At 45.6% G+C, this 16,758-nt stretch overlaps 1 protein-coding gene across 6 annotated transcripts in view; it reads left to right on the top strand.

Moving 5' to 3' along the window:
• Positions 1-16,758, top strand: part of AP2B1 (adaptor related protein complex 2 subunit beta 1) — a 100,273-nt gene that overhangs the window by 12,411 nt on the left and 71,104 nt on the right. For all 6 annotated transcript variants that reach the window (XM_048823565.2, XM_048823567.2, XM_048823566.2 and 3 more), the window contains one exon: positions 546-791. In XM_048823565.2, the coding sequence (XP_048679522.1) occupies positions 546-791 (246 nt within the window). The remainder of the gene's footprint in view (positions 1-545; positions 792-16,758) is intronic.

Below are 16,758 nucleotides of genomic sequence, written 5' to 3'. Positions count from 1 at the left end.
GAACCCCAATTTTATGGAGACACTATGTAGGACATTTCTTTCCATTTCTGGAGGTCTATGAGAAATTGGCCTGGAAGAAAGTCCCATTATGTTAATTGCCATCTTCCATCCACTTGAATTCTCTCACAATTTTAGCAGTCACTACATCAAACCACCAAGGTTAGAAACCACTGTGTTCTAAGAATTCCCGGCTTTCACATGGCAAAAGCATTCCTCTCTAGCTTACTGTTCTTGAGATTGGGTGATCAAGGCATGTCAGCTGAAGTTTTGGGTGAGGAAAAACAAATAGCATTGAGAATATGACTTAGTTATCTGCAAGCTGCCAGGGCTAGAAACCACTGCGAACCAGTAAATAAAGTTTTCAGAACCAGTAAGCTTTCCCAGCCTTTTGTCCTTGACCAGAAAATTGCCTTCCTCTAGTGGGAGGACCCATTGTCTAGGCTAGGTAAAATCAGAACATCCTGATCCCAGCTTTCAGCAGCTATGGTGAAAAACATCAGTGGCTTGCTTTACAAACTCATTTGTTGCTGTTGCTTCCCCCTCAGGACTGTGAAGATCCAAATCCGCTGATCCGTGCTTTGGCAGTCCGTACTATGGGTTGCATCCGTGTGGATAAGATCACAGAGTATTTGTGTGAGCCGCTCCGGAAGTGTCTGAAGGATGAAGACCCTTATGTGCGGAAGACGGCAGCCGTCTGCGTGGCGAAGCTGCATGACATCAATGCCCAAATGGTGGAGGATCAGGGATTCCTGGATTCCCTACGTGACCTGATTGCAGACTCCAATCCAATGGTAACGTACCTCAAATGCACTTCCTTCATACTTGTAACAGGGCAGGTAATCAGGAATACTGAGAGTTCCTAAATGCACTCAATGTTCCACTTCCTTATGGATGTGTCCACTAGGGAAAATTCAACCCCCATAAAGAGCGGGGAGTGGCTTGTTCCTCCAACACACTCACCTTCTCTGTGTCATCATAGATTTCTCCACCATGTGACTCTTCCACTGGAAATCTTTATAGAAATAAACTGAAATTTTACGCCAGACCTTTTCTTGATGTGTACATCTGCCTCCACTTCCAAACCAACTTTGCAAAATGCTGCATTAAAGAGCCACACTGGAGCAAAAGGAATGTCAACTTGTTTGTCCAAATTTTTGAAGGGTAGAGGGCAATGAAAATACAGTTTTGCCGTGAATCAGCACTTGTGCATGACAGGAGTCAAGAAGCAGGATTGGAAGCATATTGCAATATTTTTCTTTAATAGATCTACTGATTTGAAAAGAAATGTTAATCAGCTTTCTAGCTTGCCCAGTCACCCTTTGCACTGTGGTGGTTATGAAATGGAGTCTGGTGCCTCAGTCGGGCTGGCATTGAAATCAACCAGTGAGTCAGCTTTCTCTCGATTTTCTCCCTGGCTGAGACTTGAGAATTACTCCCCTGCCCAGTTCTCCTGTCTCAGATAATGAACACAGATAAATTGGATAACTGTGAAATTCAATCTCATTCTGTAATTGCCCAGCCCTACTGGGCAGATGGTGAAATGCTGCCACTGTCCTCTCAAAGGTATCTCCTGTTTCTTTCTGAGGCTGTGGGTTCTGTTGGCAATAACAGAAGTGTTGAGCTCTGCTGACACCCAGTAGGCTTGTTTTTGTATTCCCTTCATTTCCGATATTAGCTTGTTTAATTCAGGGCTGATCCCTGAGAATGACATGTTGGACGTTACCATCTGAGCTCTGCCAGGCACCGGATGTTCCCATGCGCGCGCTCCCTCAGTAAACCACTAAGAACTCTTCATTGGCACCAGAGGTCATTTAACTGTTAGTTATCCCCAGCCAGCCAATCGGTCAAGCGAGGGGACCCCCTGGAGGAATCAAAGCTTGGGTTCCGAGCTGTGCTGCTCAGCTCCTGCAAAGAGAGGAGCACGGTAGTATCAGTGCCTCTTCCAGCCAGGTCAGGAGCTGTACTCATTGACTCCTAAATGAGTCCTGTCTGGCTCTCCTCAGCCATAAGAATGGCGCTGCCTGATGCAGGGCCGCAGGTGGTCCCGGAGCACTCCCAGCCCCATCACTGAGATATTCCTCATTTTTAGTCATTTTAATATCTAAAGATGTGGGCTGTGGGGGGGGGGAGAGATTTCCCGTCCAGACAGTGGATCTTCAAGCCAGGCATTGGGCACCTTTGTGGGGACGTCTGTACTAAATGAAAACAAACCCAGGCTTTCTAAGGAAATTCAGAGCCAGTGCAGTTACAGGTGCAAGTGAGATGCCATGAGATTGCTCTCTGTCTGTGTACTGCATACATGTACAAAGAGAAGCAAGACTTCCATGACAGCAACACCCACAAGTGCAAGAATTGTATTTGTCCTGGGAAAAGGCGCAGACTGACATCGATGGAGAGTCTTGCCCATTGAATTGTAACACTGCTAGCAATCTCTTGCCATTCTCCCCAAGCTTGCTTTGCCCTTGATTTGACAGTGGTGGAAGAAGTCTCCATCTGATTAGATGTGCCCCCAGCGTTTCCTCTAGTCTTTATGAAAGTGCTTAGCTTAGGTGATTTGAGCCCCTTTCTCAGGGCCCTGAGCTCATTTATTGCTCTCCTGGGTCGGAGTTCTTCAGCACCATTCTGTTGCCCTTTGATGGGTGCAAAATGCTCAGGGTTCAAATCTTGCATATTCCTCAATAAGAGTTAAAAATGTACTGTAAAGTTTATATGATACCATGTCCCTAATTGCTCTGTCTGATGCAACATGCAAGAAGAGACCGTGGGATTCTCGAGCTTCAGTGGTTTCAGATAAAGCCACCATCTGAGTGGTTTGGGGGCCTGTACCTTTGCTGTGCAGGTGCCAATATCTACCAGTCAGGAGAGAGATCTTGTTTGTGTGACACTGAACTCATCTCTAGGCCTGTCCAAACCACTTAACCGCAATTGCTTTAAGCAGAGTGAAGAATTCTCTGTAGTCTTAGGAGGAGCTACAAGTTTCAGCACTTGCTTTTGAATGTAAATAAGTATTGTCTTTAACAGTTAAAACATGAGCATTACGTTTGATAGTAAATCAAAAAGCTGAATGAGCGGCATTTAGAGGCAGTGGAGTCATATACAGAAGCCAGCAGTGGTTAAGCAGGTAGAGCCTCTTCGTTCGTTATTTAGAAGTGGAGAGGGACAGGCTGGCTGGATATTTACGGAGAGGGAGTTCCCGCACTCGAGGAGCTACCATAGCGAAGTCAGGATATGATCTCTGTCTAGGAGTTCAGCTATAGGCAGCTGGTGTCATAGTTCAGGTGTCCATCAGGAAAAGGTTCAAGGAGGAGGTCTTGAATATAGCATGAAGAGAAGAGCCTCTTATGAAATTCATTGCTGCAAGGGTAGACCAATGAGTCTGGCGCTCTCACCTCCCCCCTACCCCTCGGGTAGGTGGCAAGACAGCTTTTGCAAAGTAAATAAAGGTGTGAAGACGTATCTAAGGGGAAATGGTTTTCTCACCCAGTGAATGACGACGACAGTTACCAGTAAGCTCTGTGTCAAGTCAGAGCTGGAACTTGCTAAATATCCCTTTCCCCTCCATTGTTCCTGCCTTTTGCAATGAAAGGGGAACATCAGCTTAAAAATTACACACACCTCCTTCTCCTTTGGGTTTGCCTACTATAGCTACCAGTAACACCTAAGATTGCTGTAACGGGAAAAAAGTGAGAGGAAAAACAATTCTGTTTTGTTTCCTATTGTTTGCTTTGTGCGTTTGACAGCGCATGGCATGGTGTCAGTTTCACTACTTCCCCTTTCTAGATAGTTTTGCCTTGTTTGCGTGGGTCTTTCAGTTATATTGTCATCACGAAGAAGGCCGAAATGTTGCTACCCCTTGTGGATGAGCATGGCTTGTGATGCTAGCCATGTAGCCTTATAACTTTGTGTAAAATAGGCAGGGTTGGGTGTGCTTACAGTTCCTCTGCATCACAAATTTGCTTTATTGTTTTAATTTCTATTTTATCTGTAAACGACAGCCCTTTATTCTAACACCATGTATAAAGAGAACGTACATACTAAGACCTTTCAGAACAGGCTTTTGTAATAGTTGTCACAGTATCTCTCTAACTCCACTTGCATCTTTGTCATGGCTTGTCTTCGCTATGCGGCTAAATCGGCACTGTCGCAATTGATGCAGCAGCGTCGATTTAGCGCGTCAGGTGAGGATGCGATAAGTCGATGGGAGAGAGCTGAACCATTGACTTAATTAATCCACCTCAACGAGAGGTGGATTATGTTGACAGGAGACACTGTCCCATCGATGTAGCTCAGTGTAGACGCTGCTTTAAGTCGATGTAAGTTACATTGACTTAGGTTACATAACTTAGGTAACAACTAGCGTTACTTAGATGAATGTACAGCGTTAATGCTCAGCGAATGCTGATGCTTTGCTGACAACTTCCATCAGATCATTCGTGGCCCAACAGTAACAAGGGGAGTTTTTGCTATGGATACTAACGAAAAATTGATTGCTATTGGTATGCTTGGCATGGTACATTTCCAGTGCAGTCTGGGGGAGTTAGCTGCCCACTGAAATTCAGTGGGAAGTTCAGTGCTTAATTCCATTAGGTTCCTTTGAAAATCCCAGAACTCAGTTCTTAAGGTCTCCTCTAAAAGCTTCATAAACAATGAACTGCATGGAAGAGAACCTTCCTCCATTATGCCTGTATCTGAAGGAAGAATGGCTGGAGACTTGGCCCTGGAGATACAACTTTCCTGGCATTTCAGATCTGATGGTTAGTCCACTTAAGCCACCACCTTCAGCTTACATTATTGGTTTCCTTTAAAGCTGTGTCTTGAAACTAAGGAAGGGGCTGCTCTGCAGCCAGTGGTAATACGTGGCACTCACCAAGCGGCTTCAAGAATGGGAAGGCATTTCTAGCAGCAGTGTTTTGAAGTTCTAGGCTTCCCAGTTCCCCTGAGGGCTGTGATTTTTATGGTGGAAAATGTGACTACAGGAGCTCTCCCTGTTCTGAGGAGAAGGCCAGGCTTGCCATATCCTGTGAGCAATGTACAAAGGACAGCCCCTTGCTACTGTCTTTCACAGACTCCCCAGCTGTTCCTAGGATAGGTGGATCAATGTGCCAGTAAATGTATCTAGATTAGTGGCTGTAAAAAGTCAATGCTCTTGTTTTAATACAGTTAAGTGAATTATTAGGAGCGCTGAGATGGATGGATTAATCTATAAGACAGCTCCAAAGGGGGAAATTATGCAGTAAATCTGTCCATCAGCAGGGGTGCTGAGAGGGAGTCTGTTCCCATACCTGGACCCAGGGCCAGTATTTATGAATAAAGACCGTGGTGGGCAGCAACTTGAGGAACCCTACAGTATACGCAATCCTTTTCTTCACTGTTGTTTCTAGGGACTACAGGCATCCAGCGAGTTGGATAATCTCTTAATGCAGTTCTTGCAGGAATCATGAAGAAACGTTTCTGCTGGTTTGATTGTGAAAGTAGAATGGCATGAGAGTGTCCCTGCTCTTGGCGACTTTGGAACACAGGTCTGATCAACTTTGTTCAAGCCTGTCATTTTACGCTGCTTGTGTATGTCTGGCAGCTCCATCAGTCTTTTATGCACAAATTGAATCATGCAGAGTATTGCCAACCTGTTGTTCAGGCCTTCCTGAGAGCTGTGGAAAAATCAAGGGCAGGTGGTAAAATGCCAGACCCGTGCTGGGCTTTAGCTAGAAAATAAAAGGTTCTTATTGATCTCACAGCTTTTTAGAGACAGTAGAGCTAAAGGGTCTGGCTTTCACAGAGGCAGAGATTAGGGGACGTGCCAGCTCTGATATTAGATGATCTCTTTCGAGATCTTTGTTTTTTGTTCTGTCCCGAGTTTCACATGAATATTGATGTTTACTTGGAGACGCTGTGTCCCTGCCATGCGAATGGCTCTGTCCTATATGAGGCATAAGGAGAACTCCTACCTTCTTGTAGCTGATGTTGACAAGGCTGTGAAGATGTTAGATTCTGCTGTTTAGTTTCACTTACAGGATCCGATCTTTCACCAGGAGTTAACAAGCCTTGTCCTGTCCTCCCTGCTCCATCCACCACCTTGACATGAAGAAACCACTTCAGTAAACAAACCTTCTTCTATTGCAAGTGACTTGAAATGGTGGTTACTCATGACTACTTCTGAAGCATTTTAACCCAAAATTAAATGAAAAAAGGAAAAGCACCGGAGGACAGCAGCAAATGGGGCATTTGAATAAACGGCTTGAACCAGCCCAAAGACTGCTGATGAAACCAGCTTCCTTGCCATCCCTCAGTACCCAGAATAACCCAACTGATTACAAGGAGGGGCACATTGGGATAGCAAAGCCTTGCGGGGTGAGTGAAGCCCTGCAGCCCCCGTGCTCACCAAACTCTCCAAGGTAGCAGCACAAAAATCACTGAGCTGCCTGACGTATGCAATTCTGTTGGCTTGACTCAACTCGGGCTTCGCCAGAAGAGAGAATGTGGGCGTGAGGAGTGACAGCAATGGAGGGGAGAGATTTATTCATAAGAATGCATTGATTTGACTTAGAACAGCATGTGTGACTTACAGGTTTGGCAGGGAGGTGTGGGATTGTGTTTGTCTATTGTTTTCAGGGGATTGCATGTACTTCGGCAGGCTTCATACATGCTCGTCTTCTAAGAGTGGGCAGGGTGAGCTTTAGGGGGCGCTCTTGCAGCTATTGAGACCTTAACCTTGGTTACACCCTTTCATTAATACTGCAGTTACAGTGATTCACCAACCTCCTATGATCGAGCATGGGAGCATTGGAAATTCATGCCTCTTCATGGCAATCTTTTTACTCCAAAACTCAGGAGTTGTGTCCAAATCTGTGTTAATAGATTCTAAAGCCAGAAAGGACTATTGTGATCATCTCGTCTGACTTCCTGTATAACACACCATAGGACTTCCCTGAAATAATTCTTGTTTGAACTCAAGCAGATCTTTTAGACAAATATCCAATCTTGATTTAAAAATTGCTAGTGTTGGCAAATCCATCACAGCCCTGGGTAAATTGATCCAATGGTTAATTATCCTCACTGTTTTAAAAAAAAAAATTTCATCTTCTTTCCAACCTGAATTTGTCTAGCTTCAAATTCCAGCCACTAGATGTTATACTTTTGTCTGCTTGATTGATGAGCCCATTTTTAATTTTTTGTTCCCCTCGGAGGTGCTCACAGACCATCTAATACAGATTAGAAGAGTCATCTGTTTCCTATTCAAAAAGTCCAGCTCATCCCTGCGTCCTGCAGTGTGAAATTGAGTGAGTGTGTTGCAGCGAAGCTGCTTGCCAGGAGTTGTGTGTGTTACATTATTTCTGTTTTGGGGTACAAACCAATATTTACTAACAAGCTCTTTCTCTTTGATCTGGTTCTTAAACCAGTCGAAAAGGAATGCTGACTGGAAGTTCTCATTTAAACGAGTTTCTATTTCTAATTAAACAAAAGACAGCAGCAAGCTAAAAACAGCATCTCTCCCTGCAGCTTGTTATCTCTTGTGCACAATGGTGCAGCCAGCTGGCTGCAAACCTTAACTCATTCGTGTTCTCATTAGGACAAAAGAATTTTCCTCCTCTCTTGATGAGACACAAGAATATAGAGCAGCTGCCATTTTCTGCGGATGGAATGTTTAGTTTCCTCATTTCTAATGGGTTTTTTTCAGGAGCTGGAGTGGGTGGGAGTGCGTGTGTGTATATAATATATATATATATAAAAGTCCTCCTCCCAAATGGCACAAACAGCCATTGAGATGGCTTTTTATTGCGCATCTGTAATCAGCTGCTTCCTAGCCGGATGGGCAAATGTTAATCATTCCAACTGGATGTTGCATAGAGTTATAACTCCATCTCGGGCCTGCTGATTGCCTGGTAATTGAGGAAAGGATTGGGATGTGTGTTTCTACCAGTTGAGATCCCCCTCATTAGGACGATGTTAGGCTGTAAATTACAGGGTGACCTTGTTGAAAGCAGATATTTTCTCTTAGAATAACATCTCATTATGGAAGAGTCATGGGGCATTCAGAGATTGTAAGTGTTCAGAGGCCATGACATTATCCTAGCAATTCATCAGAGGGGTGTGTGGATGTGTACATAAATGTGCATATCATTTTATGCACACACACGTAGATACCCCTCGGGTGCCATAGTCTGGGCATCTAAACATTTTAAGATTTTATTCGTTCATTGCAAGGTAATAGTCCAACATGCTTTTGAACAGGTTTAAAACTGTGTCCTCTCAGTTTATTCATGAGCTTTTCTGTGGTGTTCATCACTAGCTTCTCCACTCCTCAACCAGGATGTGCTTCCTCTCTCTTTCCACAGGTAGACAAAGAGAGAAACTGAGGTTTGCCCATTTTTGCACAGGGCTCTAAACAGACCCCAGGTCTCCTCCCAGCCCTGACCCTCAACACAAGACAGGCCTTGCTCCTTGTTCGTCATGAATTTCCTTTTGTGACGCTTAGCACAACCAGGGTTGGAATAAATATAATGCTCTGGGGGCTACCTGTTTAGATTGTGCTTACACCTAGCCCTGTTCAGCCTTCTGGATCCTGTTCCTACACTGATGGCTTCGAGCCAGCTCAGTTCAGGAAAGGCGCGTCATCTGTTCTAGTCACCTTGTTCTACTGAAGCAGGGTTTTTGTTTAGAACACCACATTTACTGACTTTGGTGGACTTGTGCTACTTCCTGACATGGCAGATCCCTGGGGTTGATAGCTACTCTTAACAAGCGTTAACAGACGACGTTAACAAAGCCACAGCAGTAAGTAGCTGATCCAGCCTGGCCCTGATTACGAGGTTCTTTGAACACTCGTAATAGCTACTGGTTTAGATTTCAAGCAATGTATATGTTAAAAAGTTTACCTGTTCATGTTAATGACAGCCCAGGATGCTGTACTTCTAGTGAACCCTTTCTTGGTGTGTAAGGGAGATTGGTACTTAGGTTTTGAATCGCATGTAAAGAGAGCGACTGATTACCAGGTTTTTCAGTATTTCCGTCTGCACAATAGCTTGGTTTTTGGCTTTTGTCTCTGGCTCGGCAATTAATGACTAAACCAGAAGGTGGCAGCACTGTACTACAGGGAACGTGAACTCCATCTGCTCTGTAGCTAGTTCGCTTGGGGTTCGTAACACTGAGCTGGTCGACTCTTTTCAGCAATATAAACAGTAAGAGAAAAGCACAACAGGGTATCCATCCTTGTCCGTACCCATCCTTTCATTACGTGGGTCCAACGCGATTGTTCTCTCCTTGATTCTATGGCTCCCTTGGATGACTCTTAATCGGTGGCATAACTGTTCTCTGCAGACATCTTCCCTAAATTCGATTTGTGCCAAGTTAGTATCTCCTCCCATTACGTCATGCCCTCAGGTTTTTAGTATTGAACACTAGTTCAGTGTTGCAACATCTCTCCTCTTTAGTCAGCCTTAATGAGCGTCTCCAATTAAAATGCAGTTCTACTCTGTAGAGTGACTAAAAATAGCATAGCAGAGTTCCACGTTTGCCTCATTTTCATACCCTATTTGGTCAATTTACAAGGGAAAAGATGTTTTTTTTCTGTGGGTCCTACAAACTCAACCTGGGTTCTGAGACTCAAGCTGAGCTCTTCCCTAATGCACCATCACCGGGCCAAGTTAGACTGCCAGCAATACCTGTGAAATCCAGCCATCTTCAGTCTATGGCCTTAGTAACATCTCTGAGAACCCATTATCTTCAGAACATGCCTTTATTTCCACCCAGGTTGATACACACAAAGGAAGAGAAGTCAGCTCATGTTCTGAGTTGTATGGGTTCTCTGCATGGTTAAGAAGAATAAGATTTAGTAACAAAAGTCAAAAGATCTGGGAGTAGAAGAGGGAGCAATCTGTGCTACCACCTATATTCTTTTTGCTAGTCTCTGTACATCAATGAGTAACAAATTTATTTTTGTTTATAGAAAACCAAAATGGCCAGTGCTGATGCAGTTCAAAGGCTGAATGGCTCTGACCGATGGCAAGATTGTAAAATCCAAATACATGTGTGGTGAGGAAGGGAAGTCTGGATATGGGGTTGGTATACCACAATTTGGCTGACGCGAGGAAGCTGTCGGGAGGGTGGTACCAAATGGAGACCGTCTCTCTCCTCCCAGACCACTCATTTGGTTGCTAATCTCATCTCCATTTCGCTGCCTGTGAATACAGGATCTTTAGAGATCAAGTGATCCAGGAGTTGTACTAGTCATTCAGAAACTCCTGTGTTCTGAGGAGTATAAATAGTGGTGGTTAAGCTAAATCTCCATTGCCCATCTTTGTTGGGGAGGCTGATTTGTCCCATTTTCGTGAGAAAAGAATCTTTCACAGCTGACATAGGAAGCTGCTCTGCACCCGAGTCTGTTTGAGGTGGCGGGCTCTTATTTCTGCAGCAGGTGAAGTGTGCTCATGTTTCTGAGTGGGACTGTCCTTCACAAGAATGGGAACAAATGAGTGTCGGTTGGAAAGGAGTATGAGAGAACCGTTTCCGCTAACGGTGCTATCTGGGCGATTTATCGTGTTAACACCATCCACAAACTGCCCCGTCAATCAGTATGGGTTGAGCCGAGATTAGTAATTAGTACCAAACTAATCAGGAAACACACACCAAACCCCAGGTCACGTGATTAGACTCTTCTTTGTGTCTGTGTCTTCCCTGCAGCATTAACAGCATGCACTCTGGGGACACTGTTATATTCAGCTCTGACAACCAGAGCTGGTTTGGGCTGAGAAGCCCATCATATGGATTGGTTGGAAACCCTCGCAGTCCAGGGTTCCCATCCCCCCTCAGTTAGGTTATAAACCTATTTAAGATGGGCTGGGTCTCCATACTTTCCCCATTCTCTCTTGCTGTCTCTATTACCCCCTTGGGTGTTCTCTCTGCTGAGGTCAGACCTAGAGCAGGGGCGTTTGGTCTTGTTGAACGATCTCCTGGAGTGAATGCAAGGGGGGCCTTAGCCCAGCCCTCTTCTATTGGGTTGGGGTGGCTCTGTAGGCCCTCTTAAGAGACTCTATCTTGAAACATGAAAACCGATCCTATTCATTTGGAAAGAGTGACTAGTTAGAACCAGCTAACATGCTCTTCTCTTCCCCCCCCTTCCATTTATTCTTGGGGGTGAGGGGGTTATTCCTTTCACTAGTCATTTTCATGTACTAAAACTGAGAACTGGAATGCTCATTAAGAAAATATGCATGGCCATTGAGCCCACGCAAAGGCCAGAAGTGACCAGGTTTGCACACAATCTGAACTGTCACTCATTGAGCAGAGGAGAGAGCTTCACTTGCTCATAAAGACTTTGCGTGCAAGCATCTGGGTTTTGTGGTAGAACCTCAATTAATCGCGTGTTCCTGAAGGGAACATACAGGGACTGAGGGGGGAGGGATAGCTCAGTGGTTTGCGCATTGGCCTGCTAAACCCAGGGTTGTGAGTTCAACCCTTGAGGGGGCCATTTAGGGATCTGGGGCAAAAATTGGGGATTGGCCCTGCTTTGAGCAGGGGGTTGGACTAGATGACCTCCTGAAGTCCTTTCCAACCCTGATCTTCTCTGATCCTCTGAGAGGATTGAAAAAGTGCTGGGATGGGCTTGTCCCTGTCAGAGCACTCGGGTGCTTGCTGAGTAGCAGAGCTGAGCCGCAAGGATTCGGGGAAGGCGACTGTGTTCTGTAGCTGGATGTACCTTCTGCAGCATTCTGGGGCTCTGCAGGGTAAAACTTGTGGTGGATTCATTTAAATTTTAAAAATGGGGATTTTGATTGAATTCAATATGAAAATACCACCTAGCTTCTATGCAGTGCTTTCCTTCCTTGTGGAGAGAGCACTGGACTTAGGGACTTTGCCAGTGCCCTGCTGGGTGACCTTGGGAAAGTCACGTCCCCTCCCTTCCTCAGTTTCCCCAACTTAAAATAGGGGTGATAGCTCCTTTTGTAAAGTGCTGTGAGATCTATAGATGGTGCTATGTAAGAGCTAGATGGTATATTTTTTTCCAAAGGAGGAAGCTGATTGCCATTACCCTTGTGACTTTTTGCTGCCAGTCTGCCCGGCGCCTGGTTTTCTGAGCCATGGAAGACCTACCAAAGAAATGAACCCCATTCCCCAGACGGAGTTGGGGATTTCCTCCTCCCTGCCCATGTGCTGACCAGTCTGGGGTTTATATGAGTCCGCTGCGCTGTACTGGAACGTAAGGACTCTGACAGCGACACTGGCAGGTTGCAGCTGGCTCTCTAGTGCCGAGTTAAATGCCTCTCGGGCTGCTGTGCCCCTGGCTTCGATGCCTCTTTGCTGTGCCTCCTGGCCACCTGAGGCTGAAGTTTCTTCCTCCTCCGCCCAGCTTGTCTGTTGCAAGATGAATGCCTCCCTTTGGTGTCCCCAAGCCACGAAATCCTGGGTCAGATATGACCACACTGCTCCTGGTTAATATGCCTCTGCTGCTGGCTGGCTTTGTGTGTGAAGGGGAGAATGAAGAACTCCCTTTCGTTAGACCCAGAAGTCCATTGCACGTACCAGAGCGGAGTTGTTGCTAGATTACTACCCTGTCTTCAGTCAGCAGAGATGGCCCAATCTTCCAGTGCCCACCTGTGTTCAGTCGCAAGTTACATTTCATGCCTCACCGAACTAATCCGAAAACACACAAATACTTCTCTACAGTGTTTGAGTTTTGGCATGTCACTAAGTGATGCAGAAAGTGGGGGAGTCTTACACAAACTTTTGGTGACCAACTCATCACCAAGAGGCTAAAGAGAAATGTTCTGTGCTGCATATTTTGTTTCCTTTCCAGTGACAAATGCCCCCTGAAACATTCATGTTTGGTCCCATCTTTGCAATGAGGCTGGCAGTGCAGTTCGCCTCAGCATTCTGTTTTCTCTGTCCCATTTGGGCCAAAGGAGAGTTGTCCAATCATGTTTTAAGTAGCTGAGGACTAAGGGATTGCCAGATCGAGATGGAACCTGGTGCATGGAGAATATAGAGGCTTTTGCTGATATAGTAGAATTCACTCATTTGCTGTTTTCTATCTATCAAGCTCCCTGCTCAGCTGATAAATGAGCAAGACAAGGCCTGGGGATGAATATCTCTTAAGCTTTCCTATTGTGCTTTCCCCTCAAATGGCCAGGAAAATAGCCAGCAGCTGTGAGCACTTAGCTGTGGGGTTTATATCCCATCACTAGCTTATATTTTTCCTATAGCACCCATTGCCACATAGCCTCAAAGTGCCGTACACAAATCATATACCTTTATCAAGCAGTGTGACCATTACTGCATCAAGAAAAGGAGGACTTGTGGCACCTTAGAGACTAACGCATTTATTTGAGCATAAGCTTTCGTGAGCTCACGAAAGCTGATGCTCAAATAAATGCGTTAGTCTCTAAGGTGCCACAAGTCCTCCTTTTCTTTTTGCGAATACAGACTGACACGGCTGCTACTCTGAAACCTGTCATTACTGCATCGTGTATCTTTCAGAGAACCAAACCACAGATGAGTGATTGGGGGGAGTACGGTTACTAACTGAGCAGCAGTGCTTAGATTATGATGTATTTAATTCAGAAGGCCCGAGAAGCTGAGAAACCAGCCGCTTAGTTTTGTTGCATTTTACTTACAAATACAAATTGGACACCACATTGGTTTTAAACAGGGATGGGTGGGGAGCATGGATTGTAGCAGACACTGTATATTTATACACGTTAGCTGCCAAAAGTCGACTCTGCAGCCATTGTAGGAAGATCTCCTCCTTCCAATTACTGCGTAATCATTTAACACCTGCTACAAGGTACTTCTAATTTCGTAGGTGTTGCACTGTTCAGCTGAATGGATCATTCCAAGATCTTGACTATCAATCAGTGCTCTGACTCTGAGGCAGTTTTAGCTCCTGATGGGTGTCTGGCCTTTATTTTTCGGACCAGAATGGCCCTTTTTCAGCTGTTTGCTGGCTAGACCTGCAGTGTGCACTTGTCACTGCCCCCAGCAGTATTTTCTACCTGGCTGCCCAGACCTAGCTTGGTTGGGTTGGGAGGGTTTGGACAGTGCCTCATGCCTCTGTTTTAAATGGTAACCTGCCTGTGTGCGGACAGGGATCATCTTTTTGCCACTGGATGGCACCAGAGAGCAACTGCGGGGGGGAGATTTCAATGTGCCTCTTTGGAAAAGTTGTGAGACAAACCCTGGTAGAAGATGATGAATACTTGAGTGAGGAGGATTGGAGATTTTTTTTATGGGGTGGCGGGGGTGGGGGGATGAAACAGCACTAAACAAGGAGTCTCACGGCCGCACAGGTGATCCCAGCCATCTAGCCGAGCTCTGTGTTCCCTGCACGGTGTGCTCGCAGCCGCGCCGGGGAAGCAGACAATTCGCAGTGCTGAGGTCGGCGTGTGCGTCCCCAGCTAGTTTCTCTGCTGCCTGCAAAGAGCAGTTCATCAAAGCAGAGTTTAAATCTAGAGTGCCTCTTGCTTCTCCTCATGCTGCCAAAGCCCCCCTCATTCCCCAAAGTGAGAGGAGAAGTAACATGATATTTTAGTCTGGCAGAAAGCAGCATGCTAGTGCTGCCACTTTAAAAAATAAGTGTGCTCCAGCATGCCTGCTGAAATCTAGCATCAGTTTTCCTTCTCTTCCCCGCCCTGCCCCCACCACGCTCCACCCAAAAAACCAATCCCACTGCCATAAAGAGCAAGTTAGGGGATGTTTAATGGTGTAAAAAACCTTAGAAAGCCATTTTCGGGTCTGGATTAAATACTGATCACTTGTATAGTACTTAACCTCCAAGCATGTCCGATGTTCACGCGCCATACCTCTGAAGGGGGAAAGGAAGTGGAGGACCATGACTTCCCCGAAGCTCCAGAGGGAACCTGTGTCATTGTTAAGGTTGGAGCTGGGGAGTTACTAGTTTTCAATCTTGTGCTCAGACCAGGGCAGTGCCTGTTCCAGTCACCAGGCAGGGACAATACTTGGCATTTAACTAGAGGTCACCTGCGCCCATTAGATAAATAAACTGGATGAAGGGCCCTGTGGCCCTAATCTGAGCTATCTTGCACCATTTAACTTGAATGTATCTTAAAGCTATTGTGCAGGAGGCAGATTGCAGTGCTGAGGTGAGGAGTTGTTGCAGGAAAGGGGTATGACTGAGTATGAGCAGAAGATCCTGTCAGTCTGGTGTTAGTGCTAAAGCCACTCTCGTATAAATAGTGTGGATCTTATTCTCCAAGGATCTGAACGCTTCCTCTGATAGTGAAAGGTTGCTTCACCCATCTCCCAACTGAAAAGTCAAATTGCATCTGTGGCTGTAGGAATGATCGTTCAGATACGCATCCGTGCAAATGCCCATAGCCTCCCAGCTGGGTGTCTATGTAATGAAACAAACGCACTGTATATGCCCCATATGCAGCTTTAAAATGCCAACAACTCTCTCCTCCTGGGAAGTACCATATGCCCCCCTAACCTTTGTGGGGAGAGACTGCTGTACATCCGAGATCGCGGGGAGGGACTGTGAGGACGGCCTCCTTGTTGAGCATTGGTTGCTTTACTCTGCATATAAACCAGCCAGCCACATCTCTCTGGCGCTCCTTAATCTGTTCACCTGCTTTTCTCAGTTTTCTTCCTCGTTTTAATGGGCTAGTAAGTGGAAGATTCCTGTTTTAAGCAGCAGAACATTACACTTCATTAGCTGCATTACACACTTGGTTTAATTTACAATTAGCCTTAGATAATAACAAAGTAATCTGATTGCTCATTCTGGTGAGCATCTTATCTCCCCTCCTGGTTTACCTCCACTCCACTCCGTGGAGGCTGGTAACGAAAGACCCATTCTCTTCCCACCTAGCCACCTCCTACTCCCTTGTTAATATATTTCACTCTGCCATTTGCATTGAGCTGTGGGTCTGAGCTGCCAGAAGGGATCATTCACAAATGCAGCACGGCTGCTTAATGCAGGTTTCTCTAGGGCCTGGTCAAGCCTGTTAGATTAGCTACAGAGAATGTTTCTCACTAGCGCTGTAATGCACCATGTATGTTTATGGTGTTAAATACATTTTAATAGCCTCCAGCATGGGATTTTTGAAGGAGCCTCAGTGATTTTAGGTATCCAGATCCCTTTGAAACATCATTTGAGTTCCCAACTCCCTGGGGGAATCCTAGCCTAAATGCAAAATTATCACTGTTCAGCCAGACTGTGTTATAAACTGTTTGCTACACCTGCCTTTGAATGGTGTTTAAGTGTGACATTTGCCAAAAGCCAGGTGAGAAGCAAAATCAGCCAGTTTATGATAGTTGGTGATTCAGACCAGGGTTTTGTCTGGGATTAGTAAAGCAGAGACTGGAGCCCCCAAGATGCTCGGGGGGGGGAATCAAATCTGACCCAGGCCCAGCATTAGTCCTCGTGCCATGTGATTTATGATGGAAGGGTGGGTCTTGAAAGAGGGCTGATGCAAACAGGAGCAGCATCCTTACTTGATGCCATTGGGGGGTGCATGGTTTGGGATGTATAAATAAATTAGCTAGTGTGATGATTGAGCAGGGAGTCCGAGGAGGTTGCTCATTAGATCAGAGTGGCATTGGCAGCTGGCAGTCAGCATGGAGGATCCTCTCTTGGTTAGTGATGGAAGAATCGCTCAGCTAAGGAAATCAATCACTAGGCTTTTTTTTAAAGCACTCAGCATTATGGCATCTAGAGCTTGAAATACAAAATAGCTAGCGTACATGCATGTGCATGCCATAATTCTGGAACACTGATTTTCTAGCAGCTGGTGACTGATGCTTTGT

Source organism: Caretta caretta, chromosome 17 (genome assembly GCF_965140235.1).
Source record: "Caretta caretta isolate rCarCar2 chromosome 17, rCarCar1.hap1, whole genome shotgun sequence".
Lineage (NCBI taxonomy): Eukaryota > Metazoa > Chordata > Testudines > Cheloniidae > Caretta > Caretta caretta.
Note: the sequence above shows the minus strand (reverse complement) of the source record. Positions and strands in the feature narration are given on the sequence as shown.